Genomic DNA, 26,391 nt, shown 5'->3' on the forward strand with positions numbered 1-26,391 from the left:
AAATTAATAAAACTTGATTAAGAGTAAAACTATGACATAAATCAACTTTTATACAAAAATATGGGAAAATAAACCCATAAAAGTGAAAATTCTTAAAAAAAAAAAACTATAGATTAATTTTTTTTTGAGAAAAAGCCTTAATTTTGCAAACTCAATTAAAAATTTCATATATAAAATGTAATTTCCTCATTTCTTTTAAATATTTTTTTTAGTGTGGCCTTCAGCCTACACTGGGCCAGCTAGTCTCTGTATGTGATGCAAAAAGTGTATTTTGTATAAATGTGAACCTTAGAAGCTCTCTAATGGGGAAGTCAAAGAACATCAAAAAACTTTTGTACATCTCCTTCCTATCTCTTCATCAACTCTTTCTCATCTTTGTCTTTGGCACAGGGTTGGACTCCATATTTTGTGCAATACATATTCAAAATTGTTTTCGTCACTCGGTTGGAATTGGCCAAAGACGTTTAAAATCAATTAAAAAACATTCTACACTTCAGTGTCAAGGATCAAAATATCCAATTTATTATCTTATAGTGATACATCACATTCACACAATAATAGATGTCTTAACATAACATTCACACCAGTGAATCAAACTAATACAAAAAGCAACATTACAATAGACAAACACAATGAAATCACAACACAAGCAAAGCAACGTAATTTCGCAAACAACTCGATCTTCCCCATCATAGAATATTTGTAGTGCACACAAAAGCCAAACAACCCCATAGCAATAGATAAAGTAGAACAAACTGTTGACCATGGTAGGTAGCTAGCTTTCACTTTTTGGGATTGACAGCGTACCAAGTTTGAACGGAAGTTAAAAAAAGCACCATTACAGCTGCTGTGAGACCTATGATAGCCCATGGGTTACTAAAATATTGCTGATAGACTTGGCTCAGCCAAATGGCACACCTTCTCTCGCAATGAGTTTGTATCTTAATCTTGACATCCGAATAATAGTCTTCTGGTGGCTCATTGAGTCCAGAACCCAATTCATTAAACAAATTAGCCACATCTTTATCGCTACTGAGACGGTTTTGAAGTATTCGCGATGCTCTTAACTCCTTAACATCTTGTTCACTATCAATGAGAATATCCATAAATTTTACATAAGAAGTAACCACATGATGTTCATCCTTAAAAATCTTCTCGTAGTATAGAAGCTTATTTAGCTTACCCCGTGTCCTTTCATCCACCGTTAATGGAGGAAGTATAAGATGCCCTGTGAGGTTAAAACATTTACCACTGAAAGATATGTTTCCCAAGCCAAAACTATTGGGCTTAAACTCTATCCCTGCTGATTTAAGCTCCTGGACATTGCGAAAAAATCCATTGTTATCAATAATATCATACCTGGTGTCCTTTGGTTTTGGTCTTTGCCCGCGGAAACTAGGGAAACATGAAACATTTCCATTACTATTTTCTTCATTTTTGCTATTTTTGTCGCTAGAGATAATATTGCCATCACCAGATGTGATTAACAAGTACAGAAGGTAACAGAGGTTAACAGTTCCGGTTTTGATTTGAACAATGTCCTCCCATTGTTTGAGACTGCTACTGGGGCATATAACTGGCGAAACCTTCGTGCTCGTGATATTGTTGATGTAAATGAAATTGACAATATCTATTTTCAGTTGGTCCGGGTCATTGGTCAAGCTCACCAAAATTTCAAGGACTCGGAAGGGGATTTGACTGTCACTTTCAAACAAGTTGTCCCGGATAACTCTTCTTTTGACAATACCAATGTCAAACTCTTCTAATTCCTTATGAAGATAGCTATGTATGAATTGTAAAATTGCACATCCATCCAAGAAAAACATCCTGGGCAATTCCTGATCTGTACGATATGGGTGCTCTTTCAAGTTCTGGATATCATTATTGATTTTTTCGAGTAAAATCTTTCCTGTCTTGTCCATGCTCAACGATTCGATGAACTTTTTCGTCATACTATTTCTCAATTTACTGTCAATGGACCACACTGCTGATTGATATCGAACAGAGAAATTACTTTCTTCGTCGCCCTCGGTTTCGCTATAAAAGTCTGACAACCATTGCTCATCAGGTTTATAAGTAATGACAAGATTTTCATATTCCGTTTCTGGTAATTGGTTGATTTTAATCGAGATTTCTTGACTAGTCTCTGACTTTGTAATTGGTCGAAGATGATTATCAACAACCTTGATCTCATTTCTCTTTAACTTGTCTTCCACATACTTTATTATTTCCCACGTTTCATCATCATCATCATCGTAGCATGCCATCCTTTACCGTTTTACTCGATGAGTTACTTTAGGATCCTTCACACTCTATAGATAAATTATAGTTCAAAACGAAATCAATCAAGGAAAGTATTTCCAATATAAGTGTATTAATCTTGAGTCTGAATGCATAGAAATGGTTTATTTACTTCAAAAATTAATTTTATGTACATGGATATATATATTCTTTTTCATTTTAAGAATACCTTACCAATTTTTCATTTTCATTTTTATTGGTAACAATAGATGAAAATAAAATAGTTCACAATATAGCTTTGTTGACACAATTATATGCGCCAACATAGGCTAAGCATCCACTAGAATAGTCTAAACAATAATGATAAAGACGAGATGAATTTAGGAGCCTATTAGATTTATATATGCTAGAAAAATATACATTTAATTATTAGTTTTATGTTACATTTTTTGCGTTTAACTTTAGTTAATATGAATATTATGTGTGCTGACACTAATTATTAGTATATGAATTTTAGCTGTTAAATTATATTATTATTTCTATTGTTATATTATTATTTATTTTGAAAATAAAATTATCTGATTAAGAACCTAAAATTAATTAATAGGATATTTGCGGCATAAGTATTTAATGTTTAAGAAAAATACCTGGTATTGACCTAATCTTTTTTTTAGTGGCTAAAGTACCCAAAATTCGTAAAATTGTAATTCCATCCAATTATGTTACTTAGGGTTCTGTTCTTGTATTGTTAGGGACATGTGTAATGCCTAGATTAAACCACATTTTAATTTTTTTTAAAATTAAAAAAAAACATTTAAATTTTAATAAAATTATATTTTTAATAAAAATATTAAATCTGATTATAACTTTAAAAAAAATTAAAAATTAAAAATCCTAAAACTATGTCACCTCTCTCTCTTCCCCCGGATCTCTATCTCTCCCTCTCCCTCACCTTCCCACGCGACCATCATGACCTTGAGTCATCGGGGTGGCCTTCTTGGGTGAATTTAGATTCAAATTTGTGGGAGGGAACAGTCTTGCACGACGGAGCTGAGACACATTCTTCGTGAATGATGAGAGACAAGACCCGGGTTAGTGAAAGCAATGGCCTCCACCACGCCACTTCCATTGCTGGGATTTTGTGAGCTTTCAGGTATGAGAATTTATGGCTTAGAAAATAAAAAAGACTTTACCATTGTTGTTGACAGTTGAAAGCAATGGCCTCCACCATTAGTTGGTGTATGGGTTTGGTCCGGTACGTTTCCCTCCTGTAGTTCAGATTCGTTGTGGCTTGCCTCCATCGCCGGTGCCGAGGAAGAAGAAGAGGCTGCGTGGGAAGGTGAGGGAGAGGGAGAGATATAGATCGGGGAAGAGAGAGAGGTCACATAGTTTTAGGATTTTTAATTTTTTTTAAAGTTAAAATCAGATTTAATATTTTTATTAAAAATATATTTTTATATAATTTTATTAAATTTATTAAATTTAAAATGTATTTTTTAATTATTTTTTTAATTTTAAAATAAATAAAAGTGTGGTTTGATCTAGGCCTTACACGTGTCCCTAATAATACAGCAATGGAACCCTAAGTAACCGAATTTAACGGAATCACAGTTTTACTGATTTTGGGTACTTTACCCACTAAAAAAAAATTGGGTCCATGTCAGGTATTTTCCCCAAACATTGGATAGTTATGCCGCAAATATCCCTTAATTAATTTAAAAAATTATGTGAAAGGTCTACTGCAACGAAAAGTCATCGTCGTAGTATGTTACATCGCTTTGTCCTATCACAAAAATAGCATCATCATCGTAGGGTCAAAATTCATCTTTTAAAAAGACGTATTGCGACGACATTACAATAGACTCAAATATTTACATATCATGTTCATGAGAATGCTACGTGTTTACCCAAAAATGGTTATTGATGACGTGGCAAAGATTTCTCACACGTGGATTGACACGTGGTGTAATTAAAGGGCAAAGGTGCTGTTCGACTATCGACCAGAAGCACACATCATCGTCAGTGATAATTTTTGATACGACCAGGCTGATCGAGAAGCCTGATTTATTTCCTTCTTAAGTTGTAATCCAATATTAACTGCATTTGAATATTTCTTCATAATTATCATTGATATGCGATTATTAAGGAAAGATAGGATACGTTAGCATGTGTAACCCTCCTTGAGCCTATAAATATGCATGAAATAGCTCAAGGAAGGGACTTTTGAATTTGAGCTTTTTTGCTTAAGATTGAGAGAGAAAAAGCTAAAGTGAGTTGTTCATCGTCTTATTGTACTACATCTAAGGTTTGTGAAACTCAAGAACCCTAGTTCTTTGATCACAACTTTAAGATTCAATAATAACAATATCACTAAGTGAACGTAGGTCATTACCAATCATTGGGGCTGAACCACTATAATTCCTTGGTGTTTTTTCCCTTCCCATTAGATTATCTTTCCAAGTGTCGTTTCATATTTTGTCGTATATTTGACTCCGTGTCGTTGACCAATTCGAGGGTCAACATTTTGGTGCTTTCATTGAGAGATTGTGAAAGAATCTAATGGCAAAAACATCCAAGAGGACCGGACAGGCCACTGGCGCTGCATCATCCCATCCTCCTCCCCCAAATGTGGCTGAGGACGAACCACATTTGGAGTTTGATGAGGAGGAGTTAGATTTTGAAACATTGAAGACAATGCTGGGGGTGTTGCAGGATGAGCTGGCCAATCTGAGGGCCAATCAAGAGAATGGTGCAGAGATAATGGCGTCGCAGCAAAGAGAAATAGAGCGCCAACGTCAGGAGCTGAGCGAGCGACAGGCTGAGATGGATCGTCGGCAGAGGGATGCCATGGCCGCCCTTGAAGCAGCTATCTAGCTGGCTAGGAATCAGGCTGCGCTAGCCTCCCAGCCAGATCAGCCACCAAACGGGCTGCCTCAAAGGGGTCCCAATCCTAGTCCTCCGCTCCAGCCGACAAGCCCTCAAAGGCCGGAGCAGCTGCTTGTGGCTCAGGATGATGTCCCACCTAGGGATCCTGAGTAGCAACCTCCATCTCAGGCTGGTCGAGGCAATCAATAGCGCCCGAGGCAGAATAGGGCCGGGCAATTGCCCCACAGCCCTAGATGCCCAGGGGATGAAGAGCCGAATCTACCGAGTAGGGGGCAACGTCCTTCTGCCAACAGGAGGAACTCCGAGACAGGCTCTGCGGTCAGGGCCCCCCCATGGCATAACAATGGCCGGGGACCCACCGACCAGTGCAGGCTTCCCCCTCACACTCAGGAAATGCCAGCCCGAGGAGGCAACAAAGTGGATAGCCGGTCACACCATAGTCAGCCACAATTCAGAGATGGCCACAACTACAATGAAGCCGATTCCGGCAGAAGAAATGCTAGTCGGAGAAACGAAGAAAGAGGTGGAGGCAAGAGCCCCCCCACCTAGAAAGGACCGACCAGGGGCCATAACGCTGGGGGGCAGCCAAGGCAGCAGAACGTCTTTAGTCGGCTGGGAGCCAGCGAGCAGAGACGAAGAGATGATGATCTGAGGGACGTACTTAACGACTGCCGTGAAATGCATGATGAGTACGTTCCCCCGGCACCAGTGGCCCCAACAATCCCAGAAGCTGCTCAGGCTCAGATCGATGCCCTGAACCAAGCGGTGCAGCAGCTAGTCGGGGGGCGAACATCCCACATTGAGTACGATCGAAGGAGAGGTACCCCCTTCATACAGACGATTGCTATGGCTGAAACCCCCAGTAAATTCAAGATGCCAACACTGCCAAATTTTGACGGGTATGGAGACCCGGTATCTCACGTTAATAAGTTTGAGATACAAATGGATATATAAAAGGTGTCAAAAATGCCCGTTGCCGCATCTTCCCTGCAACACTGTCTGACACCGCCCAGGAGTGGTTCTTTAAGTTCCTTCCTGCTAGTATAGTATCATGGGAAATGTTCGTAAAGGACTTTTACGGACAGTTCTATGCGGGTCGCGTGCACCCCACTGAGGTCAACCAGCTGGTCGAGATACGCCAGAAAGAGGGAGAGCCCTTGAAGGAGTATGTTCAGCGCTTCATGCGAGCTGCAGCTGGAGCCAAGACTGTGGGTGATGAAGGTAAGATGATGGCCTAACTGGTGGGGGTTAGACGCCATTCACCCCTCTGGGGCAGCCTCAGAAAGAATGGGGTAAGAAGCACCCAAGAGTTCTTAGATCGAGCTGATCGGTACATCAAGCTCGAAGACGCGATTGCCAACGAAGGGAAATCGCCAACAAAAGACAAGGGGCCCAAGGAAGAACCCGCCAAAGGGTCGGAAAAACCCAATGGCAACGAAAAAGGCAACTGGAATGGCAATGGTAGAAATGGTGGAAAGCGGGCGAATAATGAACCCTCGACCTCCAAGAGTAAGCGCCCCAAAGGCAATCGGTATGAATCGAGATTCACCAACTACACTGCCCTTGTCGAAAGCCGAGCTGAGGCCTATCATGCGACCTGCTCAAACGTGCTTTATAAACGACCCGCACCTATAAGGAAAGATATCTCCAAGAGAGATACAACAAAGTTCTGTAGTTTTCACAATGACTACGGGCATGCCACCAACGAGTGTAACCAGCTGAAGGACGAGATTGAGTTCCTGATAAGGAAGGGACATTTAAGAAGATATGTGCGAGCTGCAGGAGGTTCTCAGCGAGAGGCTCAAAGTGGCAATGAGCAGGCGCCTGCACGCAAACGCTCACCACCTTTACAGCCAGCACTTGTGGCAGGCACTCTACTCACCATCTGCGGAGGCCCACATCTTGTAAGAGATAGTGGGAAGGCAAGGGAACAATACGCTCAAACCCTGCGCGATGACCAGGACATCGAGATGATGAGTGTCGAGGATCGAGCACCGAAAAAGGCTCGAATAGAGGAGGATCTGATAACCTTCTCTGACGACGACGCCCAGCACGTGCGATTCCCACACTCCAACCCGCTGGTCGTGGACGTGCATATTGCAAACATGATGGTGAAGAGGGTATTGGTCGATATAGAAAGTTCGGTCAATATCCTATACGAGTCTTCGCTAGAAAGAATGAAGTTTTTCGTGAAGGACTTGGAGCCATGCAACCAAACCATTTACGATTTCTCCGGAGAAGGGCTCGCCCCAACAGGGTCAATTAGACTCCCTATTACAGCAGGCACCGCACTTGATAATAGGACACTACTCACTACTTTTATAGTAGTTGATTGTCCTTCGGCATACAACGCTGTAATTAGGAGACCAATTTTGGTCGACCTACGAGCCGTCATCTCGATATGGCACCTTGCCATGAAATTCCTAACAGACGCATGGATAGGTTGCGTATTGGGAAACTAGAGGGAAGCAAGGGAGTGCTACAATGCCTCGATCACCAAGGCGAAGAAATGTGTATCGAGAGACACCACCGGAAAGGAGTTGCAAATGGCGGCTGATGTTCAGGCCCACTCAGGTGATAATGTCACCATATAGGGCGTTTCCCAAAGTGAGGATAGGGATTTAGATCATCGCTTTGGGGATTTTGAGGAAGAAGTGGGACCCATCGAGGACCTTGAAGAGGTCCAACTCGATGAAGAAAATCCGAACAGATGTGAAAGTCGGTAAAAACTTAGAGACAACAACAAAACAAGCACTGGTGGATTTTTTAAAGAGGAACCAAGAGGTCTTTGCCTGATCACAAAAAGACATGGTCAGGATAGATCCTGCAGTCATCAGCCATGTCCTAAACATCAACAAGAGTTTTCCACCAGTGCAACAAAAAATAAGGCTGCTCGACAAAGATAGATCAAGGGCCTTAAAAGAAGAAGTCGAGAAGCTGAAGGAGAATGGGTTCATCAGGGTGGCGTTTTATCCATCATGGGTCTCTAATCCCGTACTAGTGCCCAAGCCGAATGGTAAGTGGCGTATGTGCTTGGATTTTACAGACCTAAATAAAGCCTGCCCAAAGATTGTTTCCCACTCCCAAGGATCGACCAGCTGGTCGATGCCACTGTAGGACATGAGATCCTCTCATTTATGGATGCTTACTCTGGGTATAATCAAATTAGTATGCATCCCCCTGATGAAGATCACACTAGCTTTTGGACTAATACAGGGCTCTACTGTTACAAAGTGATGCCCTTCGGTTTGAAAAACGCTGGTGCGACTTACCAGCGACTCCTCAACCACATGTTTAAGGAGTTGATCAGCACAAACATGGAGGTCTACGTCGACGACATGCTGGTCAAGTCGAAGAAAGCAGAAGGGCATGTAAAGGATTTGCAGGAGTGCTTCAACATCTTGAGCATATATCACATGAAGCTAAATCCCCTTAAATGCTCTTTCGGAGTAGGATCAGGGAAGTTCTTGGGATTGATAGTTAACTCGAGAGGAATTGAAGCCAATCCCGAGAAAATTAAAGCCCTGATCGACATGAAATCGCCAGCAAAGATTAAGGATGTCCAAAGCTTAACCGGAAGAATTTCCGCTCTTAGTAGATTCATTTCAAAGTCAACAGATAAGTGCGTCCCATTTTTTAATCTACTTAGAGGTAATAAAAAGTTTGAATGGACGGAGGAGTGCGAACAGGCATTTCAAGCACTAAAAACACATATGGTGCAACCACCCATCCTGTCAAAGCCGATTGATAAAGAAACTTTATTCATCTACCTGGCGATCACGGAGTACGCTGCTAGTGCCGTATTAGTAAGGGAAGAAGAAAGTGTCGGATGATTGCCACTACAAGAAAAATACTTTTTAGTGGCGACAATATTTGTAGCGACCATAAATCGCCGCTAATAATGCCAATATTAGCTGGGACAAAGCATGTTCGCCGATGATATCACATTGGATATTATTTTAAAAATTTACAATATTATTAACAGCGAAATTTTTTATATTAGGTGTGACACACAGTTGCCCCTAATAAATTAAAAAATACCCAAAAAAAATGCAGGAATTTCCCTACCAAATTTGTTAAATGGATTATTAGCGGCGACACGTGTCGCCGCCATTAGTCTCCACGTGTTTTAAAAAAACATCAGCGGTGACACATGTCGTCGCTAATAGTCCCCACCATAACCCTTTCTGAGCCGACCCTTCTTCTTCATTTCTCAAAATCCCCATTCTCTTCCACCCACCAGCCACGCCTCCCCAGTCACCACCCGTCAGCCCACGCCACCCCAGCCACCCACTTTCTGGGAGCCACCTCGTCCCCCCTCTCTCTCTCCCGCAGTCTGTCTGTCTCTCTCTCCCAGAAGCCGCCTACCCCGTCGCTGCGCCACCCCGGAGTCACCCCGTCGCCACCACACCTCGCCTGCGGTATATATAAATATATATGTTTATTTTAAAAAAAATTATATATGTTTGTTTTCATTTTTTATTTTTTATTTTTTCAGTTTATATATATAATTATTTTATTATATATATATGTTTTCATTTATTTCATTTTTGTATTTATATTTTAATATTGTCGTGTATATGTGTATATTTGTGTGTATAAATATATATGTTTATATGTGTGTGGCCGTGTGTTTATATATAAATATTTATATATATGTTTGATTATGTTTATATATATATATGTGTATGTGTGTGTAAATATATGTATATGTGAGTGAGGTGTATATACGTATATGTTGTATGTGTTATAATTTTTTTTTTGTTTTACTAACTTTGTTTTCTTTTTTGGAGAAAATATATAGGAGTAAATTTTGGAGTCTTTTCATTTGGAACGTTTTCTTGTGGATCCTTTTATTAATTTGTATGTGTCTCTTATTTCTTGTTTTATTATTATTATTATATGAGTTTGAATATCCTAAATATTCATCCATAGTGAAGTAGGTTCTGAGAAACATATTGTGTGCTGTGGTGATATCAGAAGGTTCTGAACTTGTATGTATTGGTAAAGTAGGTTCTGTGAAATTTTTGTGTGTCGTGGAGATATAAGGAAGAAACTTATTGTGTGTTGTTTGAATTGTTTTTTTTTTTTTTTACAGATGACTAGGTCATTAGTATATGAGAGATGCTGCCCAATTTTTTGTAGATTTATAGGGTCAAGATAGGGTCAGGGTCGGGGTTGGGGTCGGGATAAGGTCTTTTATTCGGTCGGGGGTCGGGATAGAGTCTTTATAGGGTCGGGGGTCGGGATAAGGTCTTTATAGGGTCAAGATAGGGTTCATAGGGTTCAGATAGAATCGGGGGTCGGGATAGGGACGGGGGTTAGGATAGGGTCTTTATAGTGTCGGGGATAGGGCCAGGGGTTGGGATAGGGTCTTTATAGGGTCGGGATCAGGTTGGGGGTCGAGGGTCGGGATAGGGTCGACGTTTATGATAGGTTCTTTATAGGGTCGGGGGTTGGGATAGGGTCTTTATAAGGTTGGGGGGTTGGGATAGGGCCTTTATAGGGTCGGGGATCGGGATAGGGTCTTTATGGGTCGGGGGTCTTTATAGGGTTGGGATATGGTCTTTGTAGTGTTGGGATAGGGTTGGGATATGGCCGGGGGTCGGGATAGGGTCTTTATAGGGTCAGGGGTCGAGATAGAGTCTTTATAGGGTCGGGGGTCAGGATAGGATATGACGGTTATTATTTCTAATAACAAAAAAATTGTTATTATTTCTTTTAACTAAATGTCATAGATATAGACCTGGTAGCTGCATTGTGGATAGTAATATGAGTCAATGTATTAATCTAGTATTCCGAATTTTTTTAAAGATATTTCTTCAAATATCTTGAAAAGGTGGGGAGTACTAGATGTCTGCTTACTATTTCTAAGGGATCCACTAGGTCAGGATATGAATATTAGATATAATTTTGTTGATAATATTATTTTGTTTCATTTTAACTTTTTTTTTTTATAAAAGAAAATAAAATTGGTAAACATGCTCACCGACAAAGTCAACCAATTGACACAATTAATATTTTCAAATTGTTTGTTCTTAGATGGCGATTGATAAGAGTTGGATGAAATTGAGAAATCGTGCTAGTGATACTTATTGGAATGGTCTCCAAATTTTCATGAATATGGCCTCACAACACAAAGACTGTGACGGGAGAATAAGATGTCCATGCGTCAGATGCATGAATCTTAGACTGCAAACTTTGTGATAATTCTACAAAATAGAGTTAGTTTACCACATTTTATATGCTAATTGTTGCTTGGTTCTTGAGTTTTTAATTAATTTGTTAAGATTTTAAGTAATTTTAAATTTATTGGGTTTATTTTGATTTTATATATTTTTGTGTGTTTTTATAGTTATTTTGTTGTAAAATGTTGTAGTTAATTATTTGAATTATTGTTGTTTAATTTGAGGTAAAAAATATTGTATTATTGAACTTAAATGTTAAATATAAATTAAGTTATAATTAATATTTTCAAAGAATTAACTTGAGTTATTTTATAGTTGAAAATATTTTATTATGATTTATTTTATATTTATTTTGTGGGGAATTTATTGTAATTTTGTGCTTGAAAAACAAGAAAGGAAAGAAAGCTAAATAGAAAAAAGAAATAAAAATTTGACATTTTTTAAAATTAAAAGGCTCCTTCAGCAGCCCAGGCCTGCCAGCCAGACCCCCAGCTAGCTGGGCATGCGCCTCCCTGTGCCACCGAAGCCCACACTACCGCCTGGCCCAATCCGTCCCTGGGCCGCACCTGCCCAGGCCCACGCTCAGCAGCCCAGCGCCTCATCTCCAGCTGCACCCAACCGAAGCCTCTCCCTGCCACCTTCGGACCAGGCCCAACCGAGCCCTTCAGCCCAACTGCTCCCCACGGGCCCAATCCATCTAGTTGCCTCCTGCCAGCCCAGGCCTAGCCAAGCCCAACTCAGCCACCAGCAGCCCCTAGTGTAGAGTCCAAGAACTTTACTTAGCTAAGTTAGATAGTAGTATAATAGTAATAATAGTATTATCATTATGACTGTGGATTTTTTGTTCAGACCGGGAATTATTTGGACACTCATAGTAGTACTTGTAGATTTTCTAAGTTTAACCTATAGTTTAAGAATATTAATTTTAACCTAAGGTTTGATTAATATGACTGATATTGAGGATAATATTTGGTATACTATAAAGTTTAAATAAGAACCAATAGGATAATAACACATGTTATGCATGGGTTTATTAATGATTAAGTATTTTGAGGATTAAACTTATTAAGGGTAAAATTTGAATGCTCTAAGGTCAGTCAGCAGCTTTGAAAACGTTAGAGGGCTTAGTCAAGGCTGTTTACTCAATTCAAATTAAGCTAAAAATGTGTAATTTCGTGTTTAAATATTCAGCGTATGCCGATATATCGCAGCTATAGGGGGCGATATATCGCAGTACGAAGATACGAAAAACATGAAACGATGCACGATTGCCTCGGGCATAATGGCCCAGGAGATATATCGCCTATAGGGGGCGATATATCGCCCCTCTCAGCACATTTTGAATGTTTTCGAAATCGTTTCCCATTCAAACCTTCAACCTCTTGATAAGTCCAGCACCTTTCTGAACGAGTCTTCAGCCTCTGCTGAACGATAATTCAAATTATTTTCACTTAAAAAGCCATTATTTTTATTCAAGTTAAATGAGATCTTTTCATTCCTAAACTCTATAAATAGGACCTAGTACTCAGCCATTTATTCATCTATTACTCTAAGTTCAGAGGCTGCAAGTTGCTAGGTGAGTGTGAGAGTGTAAACACTTGGGTTGGGAATCATAAGCTTGATCATCATAAGCTTATCAAACACTTGGGAAGTAAGATTTTATAGCATTTCGGTTCAAGGTTTAGATTGGTCTTACAAGTCTTCAAGGTATTTCCACACTCTAGTTCATTGGTATTATTTTATTTAAGTTTTCATAGTCTTCTACTCAGCCTTCTAACCTTATTCTTTATTTTGGTTAGGAAATCTAAGAACTTGCACATAAGTTTTTGGTAAGTATATTCTCAATGGTTTAGTCCTTCCATTCTTTTCATCCCTTTTCTTCAAATATACTCACCATATTATAAATGGTTTTTAAGAGTGTTCCAAGGTCCCAAATCAGTTCCCATATCCCGGTTATTTTGGTAAGGAAAATAGGATAGAATTTATATGTTATATGTTTTTATATGTTATCTTATGATTTTTATGTTATGAAATGTGTTATGATAAGTATGTTTGTAGACTTGGGCATATGGCCCATATGACTAACAAGCCCCAAATAGATTATGGGCATATGACCTGCTTAGCTAGCAAGACCCCAACTAGATTATGGGCATATGACTTGCTTAGCTAGCAGGACCCCACTAATCTAATGGGCATATGACTTGTTTAGTTTATGGGACCCCAAGTAATAATGATCATTATAGTATGTATGTGACATAAGTGTTATGGTATGTTTATGTTGCATTATGAATTTTTATGTGTATGTCTATATGTTAGATTTTCCTTGCTGGGCATTAGGCTCATTCCTTTTATGTTTATATGTGCAGGAAAATAGCTATAGTGGCGGGAAAGATTCATGGATGCTTTGGGAATGTGTATTGAGGTGGAATGGATTCAAGGAGTCGAGAGTTTCGATTCAAGGATGTAGTTTTGTTCTTATGGTTTTTATATGTATTTTTCCGCATTTTATTATGTAATCTCTTTTTAATTATCAGTATGTCATGTTTTTGTTTTAAAACAATGGGATCCCATATCCTACTTATGAATTTTATATAGTCTTAAACCTTTAATAAAGATATGTTATTTCAAATGTATGTTTTTGTAAGTTTTATTAAAGAAGTTAAGTGTCTATGTATAGTTGTCGTTAATGGTCCAAAGTCTAGAGTAGTGGGTCATTACACCTAGGCCTGCCACCAAGCCTCCATGCCATTTCTTTCTTGAGCCCAACATTCCTTTGTCCCCTTGTCCCCTTATGTCCAAAAATACCAACTTTTTACCCAAACTTTTTCACAAATTTTACCCCAAAATCATCATTACACCCTAAAATTTACCCATATTTTCCATATTATTATTAATTTAATCAATTTTATTAATTTAAATTGATTATTTTAATACTCTCATTTTGGCTATAAATAGGGAATTTTCAAGATCATTTGGTGGGTGCTTAATTTTTGGTTACCATCTTCTTTCAACCATTCTCTCTTCCATTTTGGGTTTTCAAGAGCATTTTCAAGTATGTATTTTGTTTATTTTGTAATTTCTATTCTAGTTATGTGCTTCTAATCTTTTTCATAAGATTATTAAGATCATGATGAAGCAACTTGTAACTAGATAATATTTATGTTGTATGTTGATTTCCCTTGTAATGCAACAAAGTTTATGGATTTTTCTTCTTCATATATGTCTTTCATCTTTAATATCTCATATTTTGGATTGTTAGATAATAGACACTTTGTTCTTCATTTTGCAAAGCATAATATTCTTTGTGATACAATATTTAGATATATGAGATATATCCAAATAATGTAACATATTTGGTGTTACAAATTTGTATCTTCCAAATATTACCCTTTATTGTGTAAATTTGTTGTTACACAACATTGAGATGAATTTCATAAAGCCATATGTGATATGGCTGTTAGAGATATGATTTTAACCCCAATAATGTGTTTTGGGAGTTACAAAATCATTTGGGAGGGTTTGGAACCGTTTGGAAAAACAACACATTTTTTGTACTGAAATTGGTCGGTGGCCGCGGCCTGTGGGACAGAGACTAGTGGCCGCAGCACTAATGTCTCTGGCCGCGGCCACAGGCCAAAACTGACCAATTTTTCAGTTATTTCAATCTTTGTTGAACGGCTCAAAAAACCCAAATAACTCCCAAATCTCATTTTTAATTCCATATTAATCCAATTAAACATTGGTAACAGCTATGGGGGTTGATGGAATTTGAAATTCAAAGGGTGTCTCTAAACTCTATAAATAGGAGCCTATAGCTTACTTGTAAGACACAACATTTCTATCCATTAGAGCACTTGGCTAGAAACACCTTGAGGCTTGATAATTCCAGAAAGCATTTCCAATATCTGTGAGAGATCCCTTAGTGCTTGAGTTAGAGGGAAATAAGCTTTTGGACAAAGGTTTCAAACCTTGTTCAAGTTGGTGATCCCCAACACTCTTCACTTTGGTTGTGTGAGTGAGAGTTTATTGTTTTTGTTCTTGTTCTTATTTTCTTCAATTGCTTTTCTTCTTTTTCTTCTTGTTCTATTTACTTGTACTTTTGTTTAAGAGTTGTAATCCTTTTATTTCCTTTGTTCAAACACTTCTAGTTTATTTGTATCTTTTGTAATAGAGTTGTACTTTCTATTTCTATCATCTTACATCTCCTTCTCCTTTTATTTGTATTTTTCAGTTATAGAGTTGTAACACTCCTTTTAATCAATCATTATTTATTTGCAATATATTGCATAGAGTTGTATTTTTCTTACCATTTCCATTGAGGCAATCTAATTTTTCCTAACATAGGATCTGGGCTAGTAATGCCGACCTCGATACCAGCTTCCTAGGCTCTTTCGAGGCAGAACTCGTGGCTAAATGGCAGGCTCAACTCGATGCGGAGGAAGCTGCTCAGGAGGATAGTCATGCTATTCGTTCTGGTGAGAGTAGTGCTGCTGATGCTGAGAAGACTAAGGAAACTGCTCATGCCTCCTAAATCTCGATCTTGGGCTGCGTCCCCCTGAATCTTTTGTAATAGTTTTTATGCTTTTTATGCCTTTGAGGAAAGAACAATCTAGAGCTTGTAAAAGAGCTATTTACTTATGATATTCGTAATACCATTTTTGACTTTACTTTTAATATTTTTGCTTTACATTTCTGGGTCGAAATATTTCAAGCATTTTATATTAAGATTTTATTTTTGTGTTTGTTTATCAATTCAAACACATGTTGGATTTAAGCTCGAGTTTCAATGCATTTGTGCATAGTTGCTCGATATATCCGTGTTTGATCTCGTTACTTGTCAAGGTCGGAACTTACTTTTACCATGCACTCGAAAGTACTTGTATGGCGTGTAAGATCGGTAGTTTAGTTGTATCCTGCTTCCCTAGTTACTTTTCCTCATCTTCGGGTAGTTCCCTAAGGTTGTGAGGTTGAAACTTTTTGTTGCAAAATACTCTAGCCTTGGTGTCGACTTTGCTCGTAGTAGGTTAATAATTCTTCCTACTTGTGTCGATTACTTTTGACTGGTTTGTTCCAAATCTTTTTAGGTCGTGTTTGGTTCGCAATCCATACACCTATATTTTTGATCTAGTCATATCTAGATCATACTGGCTTGCGTGCTTAGTTATATCCAGGCACTTATATTTTATATAACTTGGTTTCATCCAATATTTTTTAATGTCCAAATTATTTTAGCTCGTGTATTTGATTGTATCCAAATACTTTGCTTTTAATAATTTGATTATTTCCAAATTATCTTAGCTCGCGTATTTGGTCATATCCAAACACTTATATCTTTTCGTGTATGTTTTTTATTTTTTCAAGCTTACGGTATATATACTACTAATGCCCCCTTAATATCATATGGGTATGACCATAGGTTATTAAATTAAGAGAGTTTGCAAAAAATACAGCATACTGAAACGAGAATGAACTTTATTGAGAATTGAACAATTATTAACAAAGGCATAGTAAAGATAAACATGCATGCTTACAGGGACATCATTCCTACACTATTGATAGTAAGGTCGTAGATGTTCGCCATTCCATGCTCGTGGTACCAATTCCTCGTTTAATCTTGTCAATTTGTAGACGCCAGGTCAGATAATTGACTCGATTTGGTAAGGCCCTTCCCAATTAGGCCCGAGCACACCAGCAGCTGGTTCCCGCGTGGCTAAGAATACGCGTCTTAACACTAGGTCTCCCAATCCGAAACTTCTCTCTCGTACTCTTTTGTTGAAATATCGGGTGGCTCGCTGCTGATGTGCTGCATTCTTCAGTTGAGCCTCGTCCCTTTTTTCTTCAATGAGATCCAAACTTACTTCGAGCTGTGAATGGTTCGAAGCTTGATCATAAGCATGGCTTTGAATAGTGGGTACTTTGATCTCAATTGGTAGCATGGCCTCGCAACCATATGCCAGAGAAAAATGGGTGTGTCCTATTGAAGTGCGAGCTGTGGTTCGATATGCCCACAAAACTTGTGGCAATTCCTCGGGCCATCCTCCCTTAGCTTCTTCTAATTTCTTTTTCATTGAGTATTTGAGAGCCTTATTCATAGCTTCGACCTGGCCATTTGCTTGGGGATGTGCGACAGAGGAAAAACTCTTTATTATCCCATTTTTGTCACAAAAACTGGTAAATAAATCATTGTCAAACTGAGTCCCGTTATCCGATACTATTTTCCTTGGCATTCCATATCGGCAGATGATGTTTTTCACCACAAAGTCCAAGACTTTCTTTGAGGTAATTGTTGCCAAAGGTTCGGCCTTAGTCCACTTCGTAAAGTAGTCAACTGCGACCACTACGTACTTAACTCCACACTTGCCAGTTGGCAACGAGCCTATAAGGTCGATTCCCCATACTGCAAATGGCCATGGAGAGGTCATCATAGTTAGCTCAGAGGGTGGAGCTCGTGGGATTGTGGCGAACCACTAACATTTATCGCACTTCTTGACATATTCAAACGCGTCTATTTTGATGGTAAGCCAGAAGTACCCTTGCCGAATAATTTTCTTAGATAGGCTATGCCCCCCAGTGTGGTCTCCACAAAAATCCTTCATGAATCTCTTCTAGGATTTTCTTGGCTTTGGGCGGAGCCACACATCGGAGCAGTGGCATAGAGTATCATCATCGATATAGCCTTCCTTCCACAATAATGTATCTGGGGATCTGATACATCCGTTTTCGAGCCTGGTTCCATTCTGCAGGGAGGATACCGGTCTCAAGGTACTAACTATTGGGGTCATCCAGGTCGGCTCTGAGTTAATCATGCAAACATCTTCCTGTTCAGGCTCGCTGATATTGGGCGCCGGCAAGTGCTCGATTGGCACAACATTCAGTGCTTCGACCTCAGTAGATGTCGCGAGCCTAGCTAGGGCATCTGCATTCAAATTCTGTTCTTGAGAAACTTACTCTATAACAAAGAACTCAAAATGTTCGAGTGTTATTTTCGCCTTTTCCAAATACGCGACCATCTTTGTTCCGCGAGCTTGGTATTCGCCTAAAATTTGGTTGACCACTAATTGTGAGTCACTGTAGCAATGTATTGCCTTAGCCTTGAGTTCCTTGGCTGTTCGAAGTCCAGCCAATATAGCTTCGTATTCGGCCTCGTTGTTAGATGCTCCGAAGCCAAATCTCAAGGCGGAGTGAAATCGGCTTCCAGTCGGAGTGATCAATATGATTCCCACCCCCAATCCATTTTCGTTGGAGGATCCATCGACATAAAGTTTCCACAGCTCGTGGGCTGGGGTTATAACTTCATCATCGGTTATCCACTATGAAGTCTGCCAGGGCATGTCCCTTTATGGTTTTCCTCGGATGATAAGTGATCTCGAACTGTTCGAGTTCAACAGCCCACTTTAACAATCGGCCCGAGGCTTCTGGATTTGATAAGACTTGTTGTAGTGGTTGGTCAGTCAGCACATGGATGGGGTGTGCTTGAAAATAAGGTCGGAGCTTTCGAGATTAGTGAATTAGGCTGAGAGTCAGTTTCTCCATTAAGGGGTATCTCGATTCTGCCCCCAGTAACCTTTTGCTGATATAATATACTGGCTTTTGTACCTTCTGGTCTTCTCGGACGAGTACAGCGCTGATGGCGTGCTCGGTTGTAGTGAGATATAGGTACATAATTTCTCCTGTGATAGGTTTCGACAAGATAGGAGGCTCTGCGAGGTGCTTCTTGAGCTCCTGGAATGCCAACTCGCATTCCTCTGTCCACTCAAACTTTTTGCCTCATCTTAATAGGTTGAAAAATGGAAGACAACAATCCGTAGATTTCGAAATGAACCTACTTAATGCCGCCATACGTCCCGTCAAACTCTGGACATCTGTATGATTTCGAGGTGAGGACATGTCAATTATCGCTTGGATCTTGTCTGGATTAGCCTCTATTCCCCGTGCATTAACAATGAAACCTAAAAATTTTCCCGATGATACTCCAAAAGAGCATTTTTGGGGGTTGAGCTTCATGTTATACTTTTGTAACAAGGTGAAGCATTCTTCGAGGTCATCCACATGGTTATTGTTATGTTTAGATTTGACCAACATATCATCAACATAAACTTCCATGTTATTACCTATTTGTTTGGAGAACATCATGTTTATGAGTCGTTGGTATGTGGCTCCAACATTTTTGAGCCCGAACGACATGACGTTGTAGCAATACAACCCTTTATCTGTCACGAAACTCGTATGCTCTTGGTTCGGGGCATGCATGGCAATCTGGTTATATCCAGAGTACGTGTCCATGAACAACATAAGTCCATGCCTGGTTGTGGCATCCACGAGCTGGTCGATCCGAGGTAGGGGAAAGCAGTCTTTTTGAAATGCTTTGTTAAGGTCTGAGTAATCGATACAAGTTCGCCATGTTCCATTTGGTTTAGGAACCAAGACCGGGTTGGCAACTCAATCAGGGTAGAAGGCGTCTCGTATGAATCGATTTGCCTTCAACTTATCGACCTCTTCCTTCAAGGCTTTCTTCCTGTCATCGTCCAGAGGTCTTCGTTTTTGTTGCTTTGGGGGGAAGCTCTTGTCGATGTTCAGGACATGGCTTTCACATTCGGGCTTATTCCCACCATATCCGAATGTGACTATGCGAAGACGTCCTGGTTCTTTCTCAGGAAGCGGATTAATTGCTACTTTGATTCCTCCGATAGGTTTTTTCCTACCTTCACAGTTTTCGGGGGGTTGACCTCTTCGAGCCTGATTTCTTCGAGTTCCTCTAATGGCTCGAGATCAGTCCTTTCTTCTACCCTTGGATCGACTTCGTTTGTCCTATCCTTATTTTGAATTATGGCAAGTGTTTGTGCACTCGTTTTCTTCTTTCCTCTTATGGAAATGCTATAGCATTCCCTTCTCGCGAGCTAGTCTCCTTTCAGAGTCCCGATGCCACTAAAAGTGGGGAACTTGATGGCCAGATTCCTTACAGACGTAACTGCCCCCAGCCCTACTAGGGCGGTCTCCCGAGTAACACATTGTAAGCTGATGGAAGATCCACTACTACAAATTCCATCATCTTGGTTATCGAGACGGGGAAGTCACCCAAGCTTACCAGGAGTTCGATGGATCCCATACAGGCAATTCCTTCTCCTGAAAAGCCATAAAGCGTCGTCGCACAAGCTTTTAGGTCACGAAGCGCGAGTCCCATCTTTTCCAAGGTAGCCTTGTAGAGGATATTCAGTGAGCTCCCGTTATCGACCAAGACTCGGTGTACCCTCTTGTTTGCGAGCTAAAGGATGATGACTAGCGGGTCATTGTGAGGAAACTGTACATGAGACGCGTCGTCCTTCAGTAAAAGTTATGGGTTGAGATTCAACCCTCTGTTGCTTTGGAGCTCTGGGTTCGGGTTCATAAGGAGACCCGTCACCAGTTTTCAGTTTGTTCACATATCCTTTATGGGCATTCTTGCCTAATCCTACGATATGCGGCCCCCTCGAGATGGTTATAACATCTTCTCCGTCAATCGGAGGGGGTCTTTCATCCTCCCTTGCCCGGGAGTTGTTATTCTGAGCAGGCGGTGGTGGTGGTGGTGCTGCTCTTTGGCTGGTGGAAGTTTGATTGGGGTGGACTTTCACATACTGCCTGAAATATCCTCTCGAGATCAGTTCTTCAATCTCGTCTTTTATTTGTCTGCATTCATCGGTTGTATGCCTGACATCTCTATGGAATCTGCAATATTTATTGGAGTCTCTCTTTGCCTTTTGGTTCCTCATGGGGTCAGGCCGTCTGAAAAGGGACTTGGTTTTTTTTTTCCTCCTTCTGCCTCGGGATTATTCCCTTCATTTTTCTTTCTTTTGGAAGGGTTGTCCTTGGAGGGTTTTGAGGTGGAAGGATCTGCCGAGGTCGAGGCAAAGTTGGCGTTTGTTGTTGTAGTTATGGGTTGGGAGGTCATATTTAATGCTGACCTCATCTCTTCTACTGTGTGTGTAAAAAAGTGTGTGCAATTGAAGTGTGTATGTAGCATTACATGTACTCTATATTTAGTGGACTCAAAAGTTAATGGTTTTGCTACTAGATATAACATTTTTTGCTACTAAATTTTTAGTAACAAATAAAGAACACTACTACCAGATTTTTTGGTAACTAAATCTTTTTAGCGACCGGATATTATAGCTACGAAGTAGCTACCAAATAAGTTCCATAGCAAAAAATATATTCGCTATCAAAAAGATATTATTTGTTATACTAACTAGAAAGCCTTGGACAAAATTTATTTTTATATATACTTTTGTTTACTACTAACTAGCATCAAGCCATCAGTTAAGTACTAAGTATTTGACACTAGAACAAAACATTGAAACCATAAAAAAGATAAAAGAACTCGTAACAAAATCGATAGACATAAAAAAAATACAATATATGTATACATCCATGAGCATTGAGCAGCAGTAAGCAATCAAGAATAAAAGTAAAGCAATTTTAAAAGACAAACCTCAAGTAATTAAAAATACTTACAAGATCAAAGCTGAAGAAGATGGAGGGAGGTGGTGCGTTTGGGTCTTAGTAGTGTTTTTTTTGTTGTTGGGTAAAATAGAATGATTACAGAGCGAAGGTTATGGTCTTCGGGTTTTTAAGTAATTAGGTGCAAACAGGTTCAGGATAACACATAAGAAAGAACCCCTACTCTCAACTATGCCAACAACTGTATTTAAAAGGATATGGGCAATGCGTGAACTTTAGTAAAATTTAATGCAGAAATGATGAGCACAAACACAGTTGCAAAGATGGTAATTAATGAGGAAACCAACTGCTTTAAAGAATTTGATTATAAGTGCCAAAATATAGGGCATAGCAATAATTTATCACATGGCACAAGAAGGTACACTAAACTTTCAAAGATATAAATTATTACTCAGTGGAGAAGCAAATAGAATTAGGACTACTCACAGCCTTGAAATAAATTATCTTTCATTTGGGACGGACGGGCATTGGTTACTGCTCCAACTAACTCTAATAGTGAAAAAAAGGCTCTTTATGAGTGATGAGAGAGATCCAATAACAAATAAAGATACTTTTTAGTCACATCTTTAGTCATAACATATATTTTGTGTGACTAAATATTATTTTTAATCCTAACAAAAAATTATATGTGACCAAAAAGTCATACTTAATCATAAGTTGTCACTAATGTAGTTTTAGTCATAACCTATTATTTTTAGTAATAAAGTTTGTTGTGACTAAAAATATATTTAGTGACAATAAATAATGATTTTTGTAATCAATACTTTTAGCCACAGACTTTTTAGTGATAACACAGATAAAATGATTTTTCTTTAGTCACAAATTTTTTACTTGCAGTCACAAAATTTATTCACACTCAAACTAATATTTTTTTTTAGTTTGTATGATGCTCACAATAAGACCAAACGTTTTGCAGGGAATCGAGAGCTTCTTTCGATTAGTATAATAGGCATTGTTGAATTCCCTTAGGAAATAATATTTTTGAAATGTAATTATTTCCAAAAATATATGTATATATAACATTGTTTATATATCAAATTTTAAGAAGTAAAATATTAATAATAACAAGGGTATATTTTTTTAAGTCTGTATAATGATAAATATTTTTTGAACTTTCAGCTATTGCTTTCTCAACAATGTTCTCGTGGAGAAAAGAAAAGACTGACAAAAAGTAAAATTTTCTTAAAATCATAGAGAATTTGATATAAAATGGAGCTACTCTCCTAAAGAACAAGTTTAATAACGCTGAATTTTTTTTAAGAATTACATTTTCGTTTGATATATAGCCAATTTACATATGTTGAATTATATTCTTATAGCCAATGGATATGTAGGGATTTTACCCCTTTTAACCCTACACAATTCAACACACGGTTAACAAAACACAAGGTCACTTTTGACCTTTTTCCCTGAAATACTTTACTCAATCAGCCTTGGACACGATTACACAATGATGTGATTATCTGAATACCAAAGTTTGCCACGAATAGCAATGTACAGTAAGTGATTCAATTGATATCTATTAAACCTAATTAAATTTCTTGAACCTAAATACAGAGAGGACTAGCCTTCGACAATCTCTACAAAGTTCTAGAACAAAGAATTTAGAATAAAACCAAATACCCAGCGCAGATCAACAACAAAAAAATAGCAACAAGAAAGAAATGTAGAAGAAGACAGATTTTTATCACATATTGAAAATAAATATGTGGGGCTTGCACATTAAAAATAGGTTACTTATGAGTTTTGACTCTGAACTATGACTTATACATTATTGTGTTTGTTAGAATTTATGTCATATAAAAACATGTAAATATATTTTATTGATTTAAATAAATTACAATGACCTAAACAATTGTCCCCGAATTATGACATATACATTATTGTGTCTGTTAGGATTTATATCCTAAATGCATGTAAAAACATTTTATTGATTTAAATAAAATTACAATTTTATTATATCTGAATGCTATAATTATTATTTGAATAATCTTGTATTAGTACAAGAGAATAATTTAGATCATACATAATGGATAAAATAGTCAGTAACATATCAAATTATAAAATCTTTAATGAATTGTTATCAGTACAGTTTATTAAGCATACGAGATGCAAGTAGTTTAGGTTCGTAAATGTACTATATATAACAGTGATTATATATGGCAAAATCGATATGAATTAACTATCTTTATAAACTTACTGTTTGCCATAAAGATTTAATTCTTATCATAATAGATTATCATTTGTAGATCAGTTTAAATCTTGAGTAGTCATGAACTCCTGTTTGTAATTTTTGGATATTTTGATTCATTCGTTAATGCCTTTGGATATAATAAGGCTTGTGGCTTTTGTTTTAGAGATTCAATCTCATGAATGACTGGAAACATAATTTACAATAATGAAATACATGATTTCCTAATGGATTAATAATTCTAGTAGTGAATAGTTATTTAGCTCAAATTTATAATTTGATTATAGATTAATTATTCGCTAGTGCATTAATGGTGTTAACCCCGATTTTGGCCAACTGACACGGAGTCAAATATGCTTGATTTGGACAAACACGTTGAAATGAATGTGATGGTAAAAACAATAAAGAACACAAGAGTTTATAGTGGTTCGGCCCCAGAATCTGGTAATGACCTACGTCCACTTGAGCTGTTATTGATATTAGATTCAAAGAGTGATCAAAGAACTAAGGGTTCAATGAGTTTCGCAAAATCTTTGAAGAATTATACAATATATCAGATAGCCCTTATACACTCGTAAAACTCTAATCTCAGATAATTAGAAAGCCAAAAGTCCATTCCTTGAGCTATTTTTCTCTATTTATAGGCTCAAGGGGGATTACAATGATTTGTTACAGATATGATTTCCTAAATAATCGGATACTCAGGAAATCAATGGAGACAATATCGGGATTGACTAAGATCTTTATAAAATTATCGTGTAATATGCGGAATGCACGACCATGCTGGTTGCAGGGAAACCTCAACCGCCTATGCTTGCAGTATTTTACTGGTCGGTATTCTAGCAGAATTTCGCCAGGTGTCAGTCACGTGTCCAGAGATCACTTGCCACGTCATCCGTGCCTGTTTTTTGGATAACATTTGCCCCCCAAGTTTATTTATTACGAGAAATAAATAAACTTTTGAGGAAACGACCCTTCGGTTACCTCCCCCATACCTGTCAGAACACTTCGTGCAACCTTGGAAAAAACAACCTACCCTTGTCTAATCACGACTTTTTGTTTCCCAAGTAGCCTTTCGACGGCTATCACCCTTCCCCATGCTTCGAAAAAAGGGGAAGCTGATGATTACTTCCTTTTAATGCTTACGGACAAAAATATATATATATATATAGCTTCTTCAAAGTCTCCTTTTCCTTTTTACGCAAGCCATCACTCTTTCAAGAAACCCTAATACCAGAGCCCCTATTTTCTTCTGGAGACTGTCCTTCGTCATTTCAAGATTCAACTTGTGAGCTCTCCGACGCCCTAAGATTTTCTCATACCTCCACGATCTTTATCCTGGTAAGTTTCTGGACTCTTACGTTTTATATTTTTGCCGTGCATGCTTCTGTAGACTGATTATTGGGTTCATCTGTTTTCGGGTTGAGATGCATGTCAGTAGGGGGTTTAATGGGTGATACAGTATTGAATGATGTCCCTCTGCTAATAAGGAGTTACGAGTTAATTTGAGAGTTGAGATCACGACTTTAGGACGTAAAATCGAAGTAGAAATTCGATTTTTATGCCAATTGAAAAACTAAGTTTTTCCCGCCTTAGAAGGAGTTGAAAAAGCTTTTTTCAAAAACTTTTTGCATTCACTTTTTGATCTGTTTCTCAAACTGTTCGTGCGAAAAATTTAGTTTTTTGTTAGAATGTTGTTGTATGAAAGCTTAACTTTCATACTCGACCAGCGTTATTCTAAAAAAACTTTCAAAATTCTTCATCCTCACCTCCCCATTCTTCTGTTTGCAGATATTAATGCCAGATTTGTGGGGAGGTGAGCGGCCCATTGACGATGATCTTCTCGCCCAGCTTCTCGAAGGCGAAGAACAACCGACCGATCGTATTCACGAGATTCCATTTTCCAGGGCTTCTTCTAGACCCCAACCATCACCCCCTCAAATGGCCCATTCTAAGTCTTTAGGCAAGAAAAGACCAAGTCCTGAAAATATTCCAAACTCTCCTGCCCAGCCTGATTCGCAGGCTAGGGTTCCCTCGACCAGTGGTCGAGAAAATGCTATCCCTGACCCTCGTATCCAAGTCAGGGCCCGCCCTCGGCATCAAAACCTCCCTGATGTCGAGTGGTATCTCTCCCCGACCAGCCAAGTGACTCCTCAGATGCTTGCCAATTACCGCAGGAAGTATCCTCTTACAGGGGTTAATCTTAAAATCCCTGCTGCAGACCAAAGAGCTAACCTGCTTGGGGGTGTCTATAGCACTTGGTCTAGGTATCATATAGAGGCGGAGCTATCCTCCCTCTACATCCTTTCTATCAGGGGGTGGCCAACTATTTCGGTGTCGCCCCCTTTCAAATTACTCCAAACGGGTATAGAATGCTGGCCGCACTCTATA

The 26,391-nt window shown here is 38.7% G+C and overlaps 1 protein-coding gene across 1 annotated transcript; it reads right to left on the reverse strand.

The window, feature by feature from the left end:
* Positions 1–497: 497 nt before the first annotated feature.
* Positions 498–21,990, reverse strand: LOC133824685 (uncharacterized). The gene is made up of 2 exons (XM_062257647.1): positions 21,804–21,990; positions 498–2,312 (listed from the first exon to the last, which is right to left on the reverse strand). Exon 2 carries the CDS (start codon positions 2,265–2,267, stop codon positions 783–785), a length of 1,485 nt encoding a protein of 494 aa, XP_062113631.1. The 5' UTR covers positions 2,268–2,312; positions 21,804–21,990; the 3' UTR covers positions 498–782.
* Between the last annotated feature and the right edge of the window lie 4,401 nt (positions 21,991–26,391).

This window comes from Humulus lupulus, chromosome 3 (genome assembly GCF_963169125.1).
Source record: "Humulus lupulus chromosome 3, drHumLupu1.1, whole genome shotgun sequence".
In the NCBI taxonomy this organism is placed as follows: Eukaryota; Viridiplantae; Streptophyta; class Magnoliopsida; order Rosales; family Cannabaceae; genus Humulus; species Humulus lupulus.